We start from the raw sequence: 20,663 nt of genomic DNA, 5'->3' as shown, positions 1-20,663 counted from the left end.
AAAAAAAAGATTTTGAAACACATTTACAAACTTTGAAACAAATGTATAAACATTGAAACACGTTTACAAACATTGAAACACATTTACAAACTTTGAAATAAATGTATAAACATTGAAACACATTTACAAACATTGAAACAAATGTATAAACATTGAAACACATTTACAAACATTGAAACACATTTACAAACTTTGAAACAAATGTATAAACATTGAAACACATTTACAAACATTGAAACACATTTACAAACATTGAAACACATTTACAAACATTGAAACAAATGTATAAACATTGAAACACATTTACAAACATTGAAACACATTTACAAACTTTGAAACAAATGTATAAACATTGAAACACATTTACAAACATTGAAACACATTTACAAACATTGAAACACATTTACAAACATTGAAACAAATGTAAAAACATTGAAACACATCTACAAACATTGAAACACATTTACAAACATTGAAACAAATGTATTAACATTAAAACACATTTATAAACGTTGAAACACATTTACAAACATTAAAACTAATGTATAAACATTGAAACACATTAACAAACATTGAAACACATTTACAAACATTTAAACACATTTAAAAACATTGAAACACATTTATAAACATTGAAACACATTTACAAACATTGAAACACATTCATAAGCATTGAAACAAATGTATAAACATTGAAACACATTTATTAACGTTGAAACACATTTACAAACATTGAACACATTTACAAACATTTAAACACATTTAAAAACATTGAAACACATTTATAAACATTGAAACACATTTACAAACATTGAAACACATTTATAAACATTGAAACAAATGTTCCAACTCTGAAAAAAAATTAGACAAATTTACAAAATCTTGCAAATTGCGGTTACTTTGTTTATCAGAGTTTGTATCTCTCTTTCAAGATTTTGTAAATAAAATTCAGAAATTCTAATTTTGTTTCAAATTGATTTTCACATACCAGCTACCATACCATGGTACTACGTATTGTAGAAACAGTACAATAGTTAACAATTGAAACATAAGAACATTTCTTTGGAAATATTCACACTGTTTAAAGTTAAATTTATCCTGATTTAAAGTACATGTACTGATTTAGTTTACGTATACAACACAAGGTATAAGTAATACTACACAACAATATAGCTCCCGGTCATCCACCGGTGTACTTTCAAAACCATCTCCCACAATAGTATCTTCTTTCCCTCCATGCGTGACCCAGTGAAACCTCCAAACATATGAATGCAGGCCTGCAGCAAACAGACATTGTTGCGCACAATTAGCTGCGACAAGAAACCAAATCTGCCTGAGTGCGGTTCTGCCGGTGAAAGAAAAACAAGATCACAGCGAGGATTGTTGAAGATGCGGCGAACACCGATGACCCGAGAGCTTGAAATGAATCTCATATGGACACACACTAGGTTCCTAGCTGAGGGCGAAAGGGTTGAGTTTCTCATGCCACTCTGTGTCGCCCCGAGGACGCTGTTCCTCTGACCTCTCACCCAAATCACATCAGTTTATTAGCGAACGCCCCTGAGAACATGAGAGTCACATGTTCTGATCCTGACACACAGTCACAAGTTAATGCTTTTCCTACCAGCTCAGTGCTGCCACCAGAGGAAGAAAGCTGCACCAGTATTTATATATTAAAACAAAAAAAGTAAAATATTCTATAATAATAATTAACTACATTTTATATCAACCGGTTTATTATAAAAACAACAAATGTTTCATATGCCATAATAAAGATGGATGATATAATAGTTCTTAACAAAAATCAAATTTAAAGTGTATTATAATAACAATACGTTTTTAATTATCCATGAAAATATATATATATATATTTTTAAACTCCGGTTTATATCATGCAGGTTTAATTGGGATACAATAATTTTTTGTACCCGTCAGTCCGGATCATGACTATTGTTTAATTAAATGTAATGTATTTTATTTATTTTCATTAATTATTTATTATTTATTGATATGTCATTTTATCGCAATGATGTCTCTTATATTATTTTAATTTATTGAATTGTATCTTAATTTATTGTATTTTATCTTACTTTATTGTATTTTATCTTAATTTATTGTTTGTTTTTTATTTTAATGAACTGTATTATATATTTAAAGTTATTGTTTTATATATATATATTTTTTTTAATTCATTGTATTAAATCTTAATATATTGTATTATATTTTTATTTATTGTATTTTATTGTAATGTATTTTATTTGTATTCATTGTATTGTGTTTGTATTTTTTGAATTGTATTTTAAGTAACTGTATTCTATTTTAATTTATTCTGTTTTATTGTATTTATGAATTGTATTTTATTTTAATAAACTTTTTTATCTTAAATTATTTTTAATTATTGTTCGTATTATTTCATTTTTATATTCTTATATTCTTTGTTGGGTCGCAAACAGGATACTTAAATAAAGTGTGTTTAACTTTGACATCGAACATGTAGCGTCTGTTTACAAGCTGGTGTTTATATGTCGACTTATTCTGTATTATGATGTAGTTGTATTTTATGTGTTTTTTGGCAACTTCTCACAGGTTATAATGTGACAATCAATGATGCATCATGAATGAAAAATAAAGTCTCCACCTCCAAGGCACTCGTTGTATAAACAAAGCGAGGCGTTATTAGATCTGGCTGAAGGAGGAGCCATTGTTACGTCATAATCGATTCTGCTCTCGTAACCTCTCGTTCGCCCAGATTTCAGACAACTTTATAAGGCAATAAGTTCAAAACATGGTCATGATGACGGACTTACTGCATCTTGGAGAGGAAGATTCAACATTTGAAACATGTCAGTGAAGAGACTTGGTTTTTATCATAAATTCATCACGGTTGAAACTCCAACATGAAGGTTCTGTGGATTTCACTTCTTCACCAGAGGTACACAAAAGGTGTGGAAACAGGAAGTGGCTTTTTACACTGCAGGGAACCAACTCCTGGTTACCTGATATGCACCCAGTGATTCAAACCCCAAAAATGAATTCTGTTACTGCAATATGAAAGCAGGCAGGTACGGTAGAGAGTTTAAAGTCAATCTTACTTTATCTTAGTTTCTCTTTGGGTCACTTTCTCTGACCTGGCGGAACCCTCGAGTTTTGACACATGTATAGAGTCTGTTCATGTTCCACGTCTCAACTCAACTGGAAACATTTGGGAAGTTTGACCCCCTTATGCAGCTGCACGCCGGCACCTGCACGGGTGTTTGCAGAGCAACCATCAACTGCTCAACGACAGGAAGCTCTTGACGTGAACGTGTGTGTGAGGAGCGCAGGAAGGGGCGGAGCTCAGGTTCAAGTATGAAACGACAAATATATGTTTGCACCTTAATTCCAGCCGTGAGCGCAGATGGATGGAAAAGTCAACTTTCCATTTTGAATATTTCTAGTTTCTATGGCGATGCTGAACATTTAAAAGGAACCGTGTGCTCAAAGACACTGTTAATATTATAAGAGGTGAGTAAAGCATTTAACTGATTTAAAATGAGCTTTTAACTAGGCGTAAACAATATAAAATTACTTTTTCTTAATTTTTTAAAATTATTTCATAATAAAAACTATTGTCATTGTAATATAAAATCTTGATTTAAATATGTAAATCTGCATTTAAGCTTATTAAATTTATTATGTTCGTGCAATCATCTAAATGTGTAAAGAAATGTGTTGTAAAAATATTCAACTTTTACTGTTTAACACGCTTTAAATATAAATTAATAATCTGACACTGTCTCTCTCTGTTTCTAGTTTATTTGAATTTTCTATATACAGTATATTATTTTTTGATTATTTAATGTGAGCTAAAAGTTGACTGAAACGTTGAAAAAGTAGTAGTAATGGTCAAATCGTAGTAGAAGTAGAGGTAGAAAGTAGTAGAATATAAAATATTTTTATTTTATTTTATTCTATTGTATTTTGTTAATAGTGTTAAATTACTAATTTTGTAAATAATTTGTATATTTTTAAGATCGTTTTTATTTTATTTTGTATTATCTCTTTTATTATTTCTTTTTTCCTTGCACTTTATTTTTTTCAACTGTGCTGTTGTAAAAGTGTGTTTCCCCTCTGGGGATGAATAAAGATTTTCTATTCTATTCTATTCTAAATAAGTATACAGTAAGTAGTAAAAAATAATTAGTAGTACAAGTATTATTAGTAAAAGCAATAGTAGAATTAGTAATTAATGTAAAAGTAGACGTAGTAGAATAAGTATAATTAGTAAAAGCAGTAGTAGGATTAGTATTCAAAGTATAAGTAGAATTAGTAGTACAAGTATTCAAAGTAGTAGTAGAAGTAGAGGAAGTAGGAGTATTAGTAGTAGTAAGTAGAAAAAAGAGTTTTTAAAGTTGAATGAAGTTTATTAGATTTAGAATTAGTATTAGAATTAGTAGTAAAATTAGAAGTATAATTATTATTAAAAGTAGAAGTAGAAGTAGTAGAATTAGTAGTAGAAGTAGAATTAGTAAATGCAGTAGTAGAATTAGTAGTAGAATAATTAGTATAAGTATAATTAGTAAAAGCAGTAGTAGAATTTGTAGTATAATTAGTATTATAAGTTTAATTAGTAATAGCAGTAATATAATTAGTAGTAAAAGTAAACAATTTCCCGAAGGAGATCTCGTCAGATATCAATAAAGTTTATCTATCTATCTATAATTAAAAGTACTAAAGGAAGTAGTAGAATAAGCAGTATAAGTAATAAAAGTAGTAGGAGAAGGTAGTATTAGTAGTAGTTAGTGTTTTTAAAGTTAAATGAAGTTTCTAGGTGAGTAGATTCAAAGGTCAAGTGAGAGAGAGATAAGGACAGCGAGAACATGGACCACAGGAGATGATTCAAAGTTTAGGTCAGAAGAGCAAAAGTGGATCTCAATGGTCATGAAAACGAATCTCTTTCACCTGGTCATAATGTTTTGACTTCCTTCTTGATGACAGCTTGTGTGGTCTCTCATCACACAAGGGGGCTTTATCAACCCATAATGCTTTGCAAACACAGCCAGTATTGTGAGTCAGTGGCGGCGGGACGACCCCTGACTGGAAACAGTTTGATTCCCGAGAGAGCGAAAGTTCCGATCTTCCACAAGCCATCGCTCCCGACACAGATCCGGATTGTTTTTGCCGGGTCAGGCCTTTTGGGATTTTTCTCACGGCTTCGAGTCTCTCGGGACAGTCGGTCGCCCCCGAATGACCCACTGACCCCGTTCCACTGACCACTGCGATGGAGCCAAAGCCGATGAACGGCAGAACACGTGCGGATTATTCCAGATTATCTATGTTGCAGGTGTAAAGAACCGTTTAATCCTCCCAATTAGGCTTCGAATAAAGCTTTATGAACCCGAAAGCTGCTTTCTTTGTTTTTTTTATGGTTTCATACGAGGGAAAAACACGTGTTTTTTAAGAACAAATCGTTGCTTTTTGTTTCAGAAAATGGGATGTAACTGCAGCTCAGATTATTCCGAGAGCGACTGGATCGAGAACCTGGACGAGATGTGTGAGCACTGCAACTGTGCGGTTCCTCCTCAGATGTGCAACCAGGTTCGTAGCTGCCATTCGCCGATAAACACTCTCTAAGAAGACTCTTTGGTCGGACCCCGGGGCCTCCTCCTATCACATCACTGAGGTGTCCAATAGATCAGGGGTCCGCGATGGTATTGCCGGTATTATGTCGGCATTATATTCAAGGATCGACCTTCAGATATAACCAGTCAAAATAAATCGTTAAGAGTTTGCGTTTTACTCATTTCCGCTAGTTTACAGGATGTGTATTTTGAATAAACATGAGCATCTGGTGTGTCCCAAATCGCGCACTTCTGCACTTACGCTCAATATTTTGAGCTCACGAGTGCGTCCCGATAAGCAGTGTGCGAAAATGTAGTGCGCAATGATCACACTCAAACGGCCAGAAAATTGAGTGTGGATCTATGGACACTTTCCACCCTTAACGTCCCCAATCTTAGAATGAAGGATGTTTATTGGTATAGCATCTTTCTAGACCAAAGTGCTTTAACAGTCACGCATTCCCATTAATTCACATATAGAATCACATACTGATGGGAGTAGGCTGCAACGCAGGGCTAGTGCCCTGCAATCAGGATAAAGTCTCTTGCTCAGGGACACAATGTTTGATTTGAGACAGTACTACCCTGTCGAAAAGGTCTGCACTGTAAGACAGTGTACTGTAAAGCAGTGCACTTAGAGACCCAAAATTGTGATTGATCAATTAGCCTTTTGGCTCAGCTCTTTCTTCAACCCTTGGCCCGGATACCTAAAGCACATTTGTTTTCAGGCCACCGGGTCACCTTGACCCATAGGTATCACAAGGGTTAGTATAAACCTCATAAAACTCATGCATTGATAGCAAATTTCCCATAATTCTAAAGCTTAAATGAACAATGAAAAGTTAACGTTACGATAGATAGTGTTGTATTTGCTAGTTCGGACCTAAAAGCTAGATTTCAATTTGTATCAAATTAAAGCATTATTTTAAAAAATGACGGCATTTTCTGTTGCCAGTCGTCGTGCAAACATGGATCCAATATGCCGGTAGTATTGTTCTATTCTAGGCATCATGCTAAGAAAAGTTAATCTTAATCTGTCACGTGGAATTCACATGTTTTCCTTGCGGTGAACTGGTCCACGTGGTCCTGGTATGTGTTAATGCAAGTTTAAGATTTTTATGATGTATATGTCACAGTAAAGATTGGAATCCAGTAGGATCTGGAATCCTACTAGTAAAGATTGAAATTCCAAACTGTACTAGTACAAATTTGAATCATACTACTGAACTGGGATCTGAATATTGGAATTCTAATCTGTCCTAATACAGATTGGAATTCCAATCTATACTAGTAGGATTCCAGATCCTACTGGATTCCAATCAGTACTGTGACATATATATTTCAAAATAAAACTTCGTGATAGTGTAAAAACCTTTTTCATAATTTGGTGAAAAGGCAAATCCTTTATGATTTTCCATAGACTTATTTAGAAGTGTTAGCCAATAAAGGTAACAAAATCCCTTTGTCAAACTCCTGGCCAAAAGGGCCAAATCGGGGGCCTGCCAACTCATTTTAAGTGGCTCTCTAGAGGCTTGTCTCGAACCCAAAGTAGATTTGAAGTTCATGTTGACAAAGGTCAGCGTTTAAGATAAGACAAGGGACAGAGAAAAAAGCATTTTTGATTGAGGTATTTGGGATTCATCTTTCAAGAGAGGCGAAGAAGAGAGTGAAGACATGGTGGGACAGATCCTTATTTAAAATATTTTGTAATGAATCTGCAGATTTATCTTTGGTCTTCTTCTCTCACCAGTACACTGAACACCTGATCGCACCACATCCCTCTCCGCCCATGAGTCCGTTACCAGGTAACAGCGAAGCAGATGTATTTTCATGACTCATACACTTCACAAAAAAACCTCTTATCTCTCATTGCCTGTGTTGCAGATAACATCGCGTTGGCCTTGTACACATACGAACCCGAACATAAAGAAGACCTGGGTTTCGAGAAAGGGGAAAAACTCAAGATCCTTGACAAGTAGGCTGTTGAGACCGATACGATGAATCCACTCCAGCAACAGTCTGTTGGTCTGATGCGCTGCAGTGAATGTTATGAGTAAACTTCCTTGCTGCCTGCAGTTCTTTCGTGTTTCCTGTCTGCATCTCCTAAAGATAGTCGCTCTTATATCACCGTGTATAAAGAAAGATATTTCAATATAGAATGATTGAAATTTAAGATAGAAGGATTCAAATTTTAAATAATGGTTTTTGAGAAGATGGTCGTTTTGCCAATCTTCTCCTTATGCTACGTTGCTAACTGGCTTCTTCTTTTTTTCAAAAATGTCAAATGTATCCATTGTCTTTTACTTATTTTCTGGGTCATGGGGACAACTGTCCAGGGACTTCCGCTTTCCCTGGGAAACACGGAGGCGTTCCCGGGTCAACACATGTCCTGGGACCGCCTCCCTCTTGTGTCGGGGTTTATATCCGTCTATAACCCAAACTTTTTGCTCTGTTCTCGGAGGCTAATTTTAGCATCATCGTTGAATTCCTTATTTTGTGGCGATCTTAATATTGACAACATTGGTCCCAGTTTACTATCTTATCACTGGGTTCTGTTCTATTATGGGGGACTTGGTGGTTTGGTGGTATGGTTTTCATTCGACCCAGTACCAGTAGCCACCTGTGCACTACTCTCTTGAATTCAAACCGACTATTTCTGGAGGCCACATTTAATCACTTGGATTAGCCAAATTTGGTTCCTCAGGCATGAGTCTTGCACATCTGTTGAGCTGTTTCCAAGAATACCTCCATTAAGGAGGTGTCCAAGGGACATCCCGGAACTAAGCCAACTCAACTGGCTCAACAGATTTTGGTTCTTATTCGAGGCTCTCCTGGATTACCGATCTCGTCAATTTATCGCCCATGTCTGCAAAATTCTTATTGCCAGTCGGGATGAAAACCAACTAGCAAATTGGGATCTTGGCCCATCTTTTTCAGTCTTAATTCAACCCTTACAACTACCCTCATTTTTTAACAAAGTGATACGGCTCCAACTCAGAACCATGGCCTCTGACTTACAGCCGCTGATCTCCATTATCCCCAGTGGAAACAATGTAGAGCCAAAAAGCATAGCTTTCCATTCACCAACGATTCTATGAACAACAACCCAAAAAGATTTCTCTGAGGGTATTTCAGTTAAAAACACTGTTATTTTTTGGACCAAACGCAAAAAAAACGCTAATTGTATGTAATGACTGTGTTTTTTTGCAACAGGAAAGACCCAGAGTGGTATATGGCGGAGTCGCTCACCTCGGGGCAGCGAGGTTACATCCCCTACAACTTTATAGCGTTGAGCACGGTGGAGACGGAGGCGTACGTCGCACTTCCTTTGCAAGGCTGCGCGACAGGAAGTGGTTGGTTCATGATGGATGTCTGTGCTGCAGGTGGTTTTTTAAGAACGTATCGCGTGATGACGCCATGAGGCTCCTCCTGGCCCCCGGGAACACACAAGGATCCTTCATGGTCCGAGAGAGTGAAACCACCCCAGGTGAGTAGTTGGTGTTACTTTGATCTGTTTGACCTCTGACATGGTTCGTCTTTCATAGGGTCATACTCCTTGTCGGTCAGGGATTTTGATCCCAACGACGGAGAAGGAGTCAAGCACTACAGGATCAGGAAGATGGACAACGGAGGCTTCTACATCAACCCCAAGATCTCCTTCGACTCTCTGAAGGAGATGGTCAAGCATTACACCCGTACGTAAACACCATTAAACAAAGTCTGAGCCGACGTTCACGTGTTCGACTCCGTGTTTCCTCAGGTGAATCCGGTGGTTTATGCACCAAACTGGTGAAGTCGTGTCAGTCCAGAGTTCCTGAAAAGCCCTGGTGGCAGGACGAATGGGAGATTGCACGAGAGACCCTTAATTTGCAGCGACGACTCGGGGCTGGCCAGTTTGGAGAAGTATGGATGGGTAAGTGATGCATTTTTAAATTTGATATAAGTATTATTAGTCTTTATTTTCTATCAGCTTTATGTAAGGATGTAGGGTTAGGGTTAGGGTTAGGGTTAGGGTTAGGGTTAGGGTTAGGGTTAGGGTTAGGGTTAGGGTTAGGGTTAGGGTTAGGGTTAGGGTTAGGTTAGGTTGAGGGTTAGGGTTAGCACTAGGGCTTAGGTTTAGTGTTAGCGTTAGTGTTAGCGTTAGTGTTAGCGTTAGTGTTAGCGTTAGTGTTAGCGTTAGTGTTAGCGTTAGTGTTAGCGTAAGTGTTAGCATTAGGGTTAGGGTTAGCGTAAGGGTTAGCGTAAGGGTTAGGGTTAGTGTTAGCGTTAGGGTTAGCGATAGGTTCAGGGTTAGCGTTAGCATTAGTATTAGGGTTATGGCTAGGGTTAGGTTATGTATAGGTCTATCCTTGTTTGGTCTATATACATATATTATGTATGTATCTCTTTCAAAGTGAGGCCTGCCAATGGGTCTCAAAGATTGGATGGAAGAGAACATTTTAATTTAATGTAATTTGATCATTTAAATTGTTTTTATTTTTTTTAAACATTTGCCATGACCCTAGAAAATGCAAACTGCCTTGGTCTTACCACACCAACCTAACCACACTACCTGTGACGATGTCACTTGGCTGTTTGTGACTGTAACCAAGTAGCTTGTAGTAAACATTAAATGAACACGTGAATGACAGGAAAAGGAATGTTCTGCTGCAAAAAAAGATAAGATCTAATTGACGTCCAAAACTCTGAAATATGACGCAGTATACATTGAATATGACAAATGTTAAGATTGCCCAAAATTCTTATTAAAATAATACATTTTGAATATATAAATAAAAGTAAAGATATATTTTGGAGCAATTGCTGTGTTTTAAAAAAGGGGGTCCCTGGACATAGTTTCATGATATTTGGGGGACCTAGGCATGGTGAAGTTTGGAAACGACCGTCCTTTTACACCATCCTATCACATGGGGGATTTTTAATCATGTCCGTAGCTTCTCATTAAGCATTTCGACATGCCACGTCTGGTATATGTCTATAAACACAACCCATGTTGTGTGGGAGCCATGGTGCCAAACAAAGATACACGATAGATCAAAAGATAAAACTGTTTGTGTTTTAACTGCATTACAATGAGACAAAGGTGCGATTCCAAATTGGGCTTCCAATCCAAGATACATAAAATAACCATGTTTACCATGAGCAAGACACACACACATGCACATGCTTAGACAAACACACACACCATATAGAACATATATAGAGTGAAATAAAGTGTAGATATAGGATATGTTACACAGTAAATTGCACAATAACTAGCAGCAGCCCATTGAGACACTCACAACTTAAAATATGCCATAAAATGTTATTATTCTTTTGAGAAAATATTCAATTTTTTCATATTAAAAGTCATATTTCAGAGGAAAAATGCTAATTTTATGTAAACTTTTCTTTCAAAATATGCATGAAAATCATTTTTAAAAAGGAATATTTTGAATAAATGATATGCTGTCATGTCACTAATATTAATAAACTCAAGAAACATGAACAGGTTTTTTCAAGAACATTTGTGCGAATGTTCACACGTTGAGGTGACAAACTTGGCTCAATGTCAGATCCTAAACTGACGCCTGCGGTGAACAAACATCTCTATATAAACGAAACGTGTTGAGCGAAGATTCTTTTTACGTCTTCCTCGCCTGTGGTTTTAACAAGGTCTGCTCTCCAGTTGTTTTTGTCGTCGCCCACCAAAATTGCAGGCTTGTCGGCTCTGCCGCGGGATTAAGTGGTATTACCTCCGGCGGCGGCGATAACTCACATGGGATCTACCTCTGCATGTGTGGAATCAGGAATTCACTTAATGATAGATTAGTGCCGGACTTAAAAGGCCAGATGATATCGAGTCACGTAATCCGAGTCACCGCCGTCTCATTATTCTATTTGAGCATCGTTTCCTTCGTTGTTTTCCATCCGCGCTCCAAAACTCACTCATGCGCGTCAACTTAAACACATGGCGTGACCTCATTTTTCCACTTTTGTTTGCTAAACATTTCAGCCGAAGCCACGGCCGTCTTTACTTTCTGTGTCTCCGGTTTAAAACATGTTAAAGTATTGTTTAAACAAGCATTTCTTGTGAATAAATAATGGATCTTTTTTTTAATGGCTTCTACAGGCATCTTCAACAACGAGAGGAAGGTGGCGGTGAAGAACCTAAAGATCGGCACCATGTCGGTGGAGGCTTTTCTGGACGAGGCCAACATGATGAAGAACCTTCAGCATCCTCGCCTGGTCCGACTCTTGGCCGTGGTCACGCAGGAACCCATCTACATCGTCACTGAATACATGGAGAACGGTGGGTGGAGTTTTTACAATCCATGACGTCATCCAGTTCCTGCTAGTTGCCTTGTGTTGCTATGCTATGCTATGCTATGCTATGTCGCCCACTGGGAAATGTATTAAAAAGGAAAATTTCAAGTTCTTTAATTTAGAAATAAGAGTTGAAATAATTGCAGAACAATAAACAGGAATCAGTTTAGCTGTGTATTTATATTTATCAGAACAAATTTCACATTTATTTTCCTTATTTGGTTCCACGTTGATTTTCTAATTATGAAAATCCTAATATTCCATTTATTCTAAAGCATTAATTATTTCATGTAATTGTGTTATTATTATTATTGCTGTTGTTGTTGTTGTTGTTGTAGGTGTTTTTCTTGTTTTATTTTAAATGTATTTATTTTAAATTTGTTTTAAATTATTTCAATATTTTTTATAATAACACCCGACATTTATTTTAAAGGGGGAATAAATATATATATATATATATATATATATATTAATGGTTATATCATTGTATATTTTGTTTCTAAACCCTGTTAGTTTAGAACAAACCCTGCAACATAAATAAAAATTAAATCTGGATCAAATTTCGATATACATTTCAAATTATTTTGAAATAGTTTGAAAATGGATTAAAACAATATGCGTGTATTAAGGTATTAAGCATGTAAATAATCATTCAATAAACAATATCAAAATAGTATTATGTACTTGATGTGAATTTAAACAATTAATACATCATTAATTAATCAATACACTCATCTGGATATATAAAGAGAAGAGAAACAATTATATAAATGAGTTTTATTTATGGACTCCCGCCGTCTGAAGAGGTTTTCCTGATCTTTATTTATTATTATTTAATGACTCACTGGCTGACTAATATTCAAGAAAGTTAGTCCAACAAACCACCGATAACTCCTCAGATCAACTTTTAAATCAGAGCGAGATCAGTCGCACATTTTTCTATTGAATGTAGTGAAATGTGCTGCTGCTTGTCTGAGATAATGATTCTCTTAATCACGCGGTTTCCAGTCAGAGTCGAGCAGAAAAACCCTTCTTTGTGTCGTCACGGCGCGTTCAGGATCAAACTTGTCGATCTGGTATCGGAGTGAGTTGGAAAACAGTTTCACTCCAATTACACAGACTCAGTCATGACACGATCTGGGGGGTAAAAAAAGCTTCTGAAGTGTGTTGATTCTAAAAGTTGGATTCGATATCTAATGAGGTACTTTTTTCTCGCGTGAGTGAGTGTGTGGAAGGTCGGAAGTCTCAGTCTTGAACGCGCCACTATCTCAATGAGTGGTCCATTGAATGGTAAAACGCTTTCAAAAATGTGACGACCTCCTGCCACTAGTTGGCAGTGTTTCCCAAGAAGACCAAGAGAGTATAAACTAACTGAAACATTTTAATGTCCAAGATGAAAATATGACCCAGAAGAAAAAAAAAAACACATCCTTTTTCTCTGGCGCTAGTGAACGACTAGACGTCATTTTCCGAACGGCAGTGGTTAACCAAAATTGGTCCAAGATGCAGTGTGTTGTCTGGTCCATCAAGCCATAATTGTAAGAAGTCTCTGCGAAGCGTAGAAGAAAGTATAAGCCTCCTTTAGCCCACATAGCATTATTATTTTTCAGCTATCCGTTAGCACACTACCGTACACATCCTTCACAGAGAATAGTCTTACCTCTGGCAAGAAGATAATAAAAAAGATTTAATGAACATTTGGAAATCTTGCTACGCAAATCTTTTGAACGTTTGTCGATTGTTCTCTCTTCTTGTGTGAAGTGTGTTGTGCGATACTAAAAAAGGATATATAATTAAACTTAGTGGAGTAAAACAAAAAACTAACAATTTGGGTTTAAATGAGCTGCTTGGCAGAGGTCTACCCTTGATGGGTGCTTTTTAATTCTTCCCTCATTCAGTCAAGGAAGAGACGGACAGGCTGCTCTTTGTAATATTTTTTCTCGATTTATTTTCAGCAGTTCCTCATAGCACTCCTGTTCTTTAAAGCCCTGAATCAAAGCAGAAATGAACTCCCGGGACCTTTTTTTAGAGAGTGACCGCCTAAGAGTGTAAGACAGAAGAAGACGAATCATTTAGTCACAGGATGTTGTGCAAGCTTGCATCCTCCAACACCAAGCAGTTTCGTTTCAAAGAAGTTGACAGAACTCTTTTTTTTTTTCTACAGGCAGTGTGAAACATCTCATCCCTCTCTTTTACATCTAATTTAATTACATTCATCACAGGGTCTATTCATCTATTGAGGTCAAAGAACTTCGGTTAACAAGACTTTCAGATGATATCACTGGATCGGGTAAACAAGCCCTGGGCCTGGTCCACACGAAGACCCAATGACTTAAAGGGCACCTAACTAGCTGATTTAAGTGTCTCTTAAATTGTTCTAGGACCTCTATTATACTCATCAGTATGTTTATTTTTGCACAAAACTCTCATTTAATGAAGATATTTACATTAGAAAATACACTTAAGCCCCGCCCACTTGAAAATGCCCTGTTTAGGCTGAGAAGAAGTCTCATTCAAGCAACCACGCCCACTCTGCTCTGATTGATCACAAAAACACTAGTCGCATTAAAGGACTCACATACGTTTCAAACTCACCCCTGAAACTCCCATTTTTTACATTAAAAACGAATAATAAAAATAAGGTTTGCAGCTTAATGTACACATTACAAAAACACCTAAAGAGAGAAGTAACTCTCGCCATGTTTACATAAATATTTATTTTGTTTCACGATTAACATGTAGGTACTTAAGTGATTTAGGGCTTCTAGGGGAGGAAACCTCCACCAGTGTGACCTCAGAATGTTTAATTTAAACCGTAATCTCCTTTGGCGAGATTTAAGACGGGAGAGAATTTTATTAAGTAATAACTTCAAAACGAAGAAACATGCATGTTGAAGAGGACGACTTCAACATTTACAGCATGTGAATAAGTCAGGAGAGCTGGGTTTTCATATTAGGTGCCCTTTAAGATGTTCTACTGAGTAGTGAAGATATCCTCTATGATGTGCTGGCAACATGAAATCATAAGGCAGGATCCAAGGCGACGGTATGGCTGGAGATTGACGAAGCCCTTAGTCTGGTTTTATCCTACCATAGGTCTCTTTGTACAGAGCTACCATGGCGCTGACTCCAAATCCTTCTGTGAAGCTTCATCTTTCAGTGCTACCATAAGGACCCACGTTTGTCTTGAGACCAACCACTTATGTTTGGTATTGGCAAGCTATGGATCTTGGTATTGTGTTCTTGGGCCAACATGGTAGTCTAGAAGAAAGCAACTATCTATCTATTAATTTTCAAGCCAACTACGTGGATGCCAAACTAATCTATATCCTAGTGGTTCAACGGTGAGTCAACTGGACTGTGTAGAGTTCTAGGACGACGTTTCGCCCTTATTCAAGAGGCTTTTTCAATTCCAACCGAGCTGGGGTTTAGGAGCCGGCATATAACCTGCTAGGGGTAGGAGCAGAGAATAGAGAGGGGTAATAGAGATAGTCCTAGAACTCTACACAGTCCAGTTGACTCGCCTTTGAACCACTTGGATAACCATTACCTGGACGATTGAGAACCTTCACGGACTAATCCGCATCCTATTCTTAGTCTTTCGTCGACATTTCCATTTCTCGGTTTTCTTCGAAAAGTCTTTGTATTGACTTGGTAATGGCACTCTCAGGTCTTGGTAGTGTCTTCATCTCAGCTGAGGTTGTCTTGACAACAAGTCCTTTAGCTCCACCATGGCTCGAACATAATCGCCAGGCCCCTGAACTTAATGGCAAACGGTTCATAGGAACATATATTCGTAAAAGGGTCGTAATGGACAGTGGAGGTAGGTAGGTCTGTAAGTACTACTTAAGTGCTAATGGTAAACTCCTCCATGATAGGAAAGGATAGCGTGGCACAGGTAAGGTTTTCCTTTGAAAGTGTTTCCTGTTTATGTTGCGTACTTCAACTATCCATTTAAAATACTGTTCATTGTTCTAAAGCAGGGGTCTCCAAACTGGTCCTCAATGGGCCGGGGTGGTACAGGTTTTTGTTTTGGAGACCCCTGTTCTAAAATCTTCCTTTAAGGATTCTATAGGTAGGTAAGTTGAAAAGGTAGAATAGATTACTGTTGTCTAATTCAAGAGTACTTTTCTGTAGAGGGGGGGACCAGTTCGACAAATGTATCCTCTTTACCAAAAAGTGACAGTCCAGTGAAAGTTCCCTTCATTGTCAGGTGTGTCCAGAGATGTGACTGACACCAACACAGTGCCGATGAAGAGGCTGCGTTATTGTCTTTTTTTTTTTGAGAGCCCTTCAGATCCAACAGCAGCTTCTCATTGTCTCTTTGTCCGGGTCCACGTGAGGACAGGAAACAATCACCGCCTCTGTTGTGAACAGAAAGGACGACTCTTCCTTTCAGTCTGTCCCTTTTCTTTTTAAGCCTGCCATTCAAGGATGGAAAAAAATAACTTCCCTTTGTAACCTTGACAAAAACGTACATAAAAAGATTTTCCGACAAAGGGCAAATGTCTCGTCTTTCCTGGCACAACTATTTATCTTCGCGTGTTTCCTCTGGACGCCATTGTTCTGTCTTCGTCAGACGTCTCAGGGACAGAACCAGTGCATCAGTGGTGACTGGTTTCTTTTTTAACTTCCTTGTCGTGCTGATTAAAAGCATTAATCTGGTCCAACTCTGACTATTTTTGTCTTCAATGAACTTTGTCTTATTACATAAGCAACAAAAATGTAATTTGTCTTTTGGATAATCCTTTGTCGTCTTGAACTACTAAACACAATAGCATCACTTCTTTATGTTGTTTATCACTTTTTGTCCTCACAGGAAGTCTGGTGGATTATTTGAAGTCAACATCAGGAAGCTCCTTATCCATGAACACGCTCATAGACATGTCTTCTCAGGTAACATAGTTTTTATCGTGTGTACTTTCGTTTTTGAAATGATGTGTATGTTGTGCAAGCTAGAACATTTGTAAGTAACAGCTGTGACTTGCGGGCAGGGGCGACTCACCCTCCATCGTGATTAAAGAGAAAATAAAAGTAATATTTTACCCTGATTTGGGTTTCAGATTCATTTTCGGTAATACACATTTTAACAATTTACCAAGTTAAAATCGCTCAATTTAAGTATTTTGGTTTTGCGATCAAGCATAAACTTCTAGCTGAGGCACTGGAGAGATGTGCCTCACATCTTACAGTGCAATCCAAAAAAAAATGGGTCGAATGTCTTGTGTCTTTTGCTGTTCCTCATCATCAGAATCAGACTTTTATTGCCAGTTTTGTAAACACAACATAGGATTTTTTTTTTCGGTGGCAAAACCGAATTAAATAATTAAATGTAACACGCAAAATAAGCAATAGAAAAAATAAATGTGGCATATCATCAATATGAACTTTACTGAAAGATTAATTAGAAAACATGTATCTTTAAAGTCATTGTGATGCCTTTAATGAATTTGTGAGGTAATTTTTGCTGCTGGTCGTTCAATAAAGCGAAGAGAAAAGTCAGCAGATGAGGCGCCGCAGTACTGTGCCTCACCTCTAGGGGCTGCATTGGTTCAACAGTAGAAGCGAAGCTAGCAGTTCATGCTAAGAATAAGATGGCAAACTCTAATCTAGGCAACTTTGTTTGTTAGAATTGTTACATGCTTTTGCTGAGAAAGATGTGAGTTTAGCTAGACATTTATAAACACCCACTGTGTTTATGGCTAGTCAGGATAAAGAATGATTTAATCAAAACAATTGGTAATGTGACGAGAAATGATATTTAAAAATAAGTTTAATATCAATTTATTTGTTTAAGTAGCATTAGATGAGACTTCTGATGTTACAAAAGTAATTTTGCGCTTTTATGGCTTAAAAGGTGATTCTTGGGAATTTAAGTATTTCCATGAAAAGTTAAGGGAAACTCGATTGTTTTAAAAAATGGTCTAAATACATTTATTTTCAATACAACTTTTAGTTCTACCTGTCCAGAATTTATATATGTTCTTAAAACTTATGTTTAATTAGATGTTTAAAGGTTTAAACCAATATCCTGATTTATTTATTTATATAGTTGTTGTTTTTTTAATTGTAGCTTTTCTTATTTTTACTATGTAGCCCTTTGAGATCAAAAGATGTAAAAGTCACAGCAAATCAAATGTATTATTAGTAGTAGTAGTAGTAGTAGTATGGACAACTAAATGTTTTACCTAAACTTGTTATTTTTTTATAGACAACCTTATTTAAATTGATTAATAGGAAATAAAAGTTTCATTAAAAGAGGAAAGATGATGGGAAATTAACATTACCAGTTGCATGCTGGGGGATAATCAGTGAACTAAGACGCCTCAACAAAAGCATGTTAAAAATTTGGTAGATGTTTTTTTGAGTCGGAGGACGTTTGTGTTTTTGTATTTGTTTGTTCGTGATCACATTTGGGGTGTAACGTGTTTTGGGGTCAAAGTCGCCTTTAAATGAGCACGACATAGAAAAACAAAACCGCAAGAAGACAAAGTTAAGTTTTATCTCGTCAGTCAGAGTCAGTTTTCCTTTTGAAAAATACAAAAAAACTAGAATCTTCCCACAGTGAACACTACTAGGATGAAATCAGAGGGTTTAAGCCTCCATCACAGATAAGGAGTTGTTAAAATGGTTGACTAAATTCAAAAAGGAAGTTTATGCGCGATGAGAACTGAAGGTTTGTGGTCTTGAATGGAAACAAACTAAGAGAGTTTATGAAAGTCACATCTCTTGTGGCATGTTTCTGCAAACTCCTGCATGTACTTGTGAAATTGTAGCCACGGAAATACATAACAGCCGCCATAGAAAGTCAAAGTAGGGCATCTACTTCTTCTCCTAAGATGTAAACTTGAGGCTGAGGGGACAAATTTGGCCCTCTAAGGGACTTGATATGGGCCCGCCAGACTTAAACTGTTTTATTTTTGTTGTGAAATATAGGCTTATTTCTGAAAACATTTTTTAACTCATAATAATGGTTTATATCTTTAAATATTTTATCATAATAATAATAATAATAATCTCTATTTATATAGCGCCTTTCTAGACCAGAGTCACAAAGCGCTTTGACAGCCATTCACACATACTGATGGGAGTAGGCTATCATAATATTTGCAATAAAGCTTTATAAATAATTAGAATAAAGTAACTAGTTACATGTATCTTCAATTGTACACATTTTTAATATATGTATTTTATAATAATATGATTATTTCAGTTCATCTGTTTACATGTATGTAAGTATGATTGGCTATAATCTTTATTTCATTACAATTTTTTGGTGCTTTCACAAAATTCTTCTTCTTCATTTTTGTTTAACCACGTTTTTTCATTTTCTAAAACATACGTTTTGATGCATAAACAGGCCAATATTCTATTGGTTTATATTTTTGTTTTAGTTGAGTATGTGTCTCTATTCCTCGTATAAAACTGTCACCAACTTACCAACTCTTATTTGGGTACTGTTTCGTTGTGTCTAACCTTTGTTCCTGTGGTCGTGTGCTGCCCCCTGTAGGTCGCTGATGGAATGGCGTTCATAGAAGCGAGAAATTACATCCATCGAGACCTGAGGGCCGCAAATGTTTTGGTATCACATGAACTCATCTGTAAGATCGCAGACTTCGGACTGGCCAGACTCATTGTGGACAACGAATACACAGCCAGAGAGGGTTAAACTTTTTTTTAAATATATATATATATAATAACTTTACAATAATAATAAATTGCTAAATTTAAAATTTCATTTTTTTTCTATAATTTTAACAGTGTTTTTTTATTTTTAAGGTGCAAAGTTTCCGATCAAGTGGACGGCTCCGGAGGCTATAAACTATGGAACCTTTTCCATTAAGTCAGATGTTTGGTCGTTCGGGGTCCTGTTGACGGAAATAGTGACGTATGGACGCATACCTTACCCAGGTAACACCTGTATTCTAATGGCCAGGAAGAATTATTCTTAGCAATTAAGCTAGGTTATTAATTTGTTGTGACTTCCATTAAAACTTCTATGTAAAGTATAATAGAAATTTAATTTACTTTGACTCTTTTTACTCATTTTATAGCTTTTATTTATACTATATTATATACTTACTTGCTAACTGGCCCTTGCTTGTTTCATTATAATTTTTTAATGTAAAAAACGAACACGGATTGAGAAAATAATAGCTTTAATACGCAAAAAGACAGAAATAATTTAGAGAAATTTAAAAAAGATATATTCTTATAACATATTTTAAGCACAATAACTACAATAATAAACGTATGCATAGATACATATATGTATCTAACAATGTTTGACTAGTATTTACAAGAGTTATAAAATAAATGTCCAACTGAAAAAAAAAAAGTTTATTTATAGAGGAACATCTTTCCATTGTTTCCAGGCATGTCCAACCCAGAGGTGATGAAGAACCTGGAGTGCGGCTACAGGATGCCCAAGCCCGACAACTGTTCTGAAGGTCTTTACAATGTCATGCTGCAGTGCTGGAGGGAGAACCCGGACGACCGGCCCACGTTCGAGTACCTGAGGAGCGTCATGGAGGACTTCTTCACCGCCACAGAGAGGCAGTACCAAGATAACCCCTGAGAGACTCAACAAGAAAGACTATAAAATACTAAAGGCTGTTTGTTTTTTTTACTTAAAATAAAGTTACCATGTAATATGCTTCAGCAATATTTCTGCATTTGAATAAAGGATTCTGAATGTTTTGTCACATAATAACTTTTTTTCTATTTTTACCATGCATTTTCTTTGTAAAAAATATG

General features: G+C 36.4%; 1 protein-coding gene across 1 annotated transcript; it reads left to right on the top strand.

Annotated features, from left to right (window-relative positions):
- Positions 1–3,373: 3,373 nt before the first annotated feature.
- On the top strand, positions 3,374–20,663 carry lck (LCK proto-oncogene, Src family tyrosine kinase). Its single transcript, XM_087779294.1, has 13 exons — positions 3,374–3,504; positions 5,467–5,577; positions 7,351–7,405; positions 7,485–7,575; positions 8,814–8,912; positions 8,984–9,087; positions 9,146–9,295; positions 9,361–9,513; positions 11,713–11,892; positions 16,726–16,802; positions 19,417–19,570; positions 19,686–19,817; positions 20,282–20,663. The coding sequence occupies exons 2-13, from the start codon at positions 5,470–5,472 to the stop codon at positions 20,482–20,484; spliced, it is 1,506 nt and encodes a 501-aa protein (XP_087635420.1). The 5' UTR covers positions 3,374–3,504; positions 5,467–5,469; the 3' UTR covers positions 20,485–20,663.

Source organism: Callionymus lyra, chromosome 18 (assembly GCF_982586985.1).
Source record: "Callionymus lyra chromosome 18, fCalLyr1.hap1.1, whole genome shotgun sequence".
Taxonomy (NCBI): Eukaryota; Metazoa; Chordata; class Actinopteri; order Syngnathiformes; family Callionymidae; genus Callionymus; species Callionymus lyra.
The sequence above is the reverse complement of the archived record's forward strand: the minus strand, read 5'-3'. Positions and strand labels throughout refer to the sequence as shown.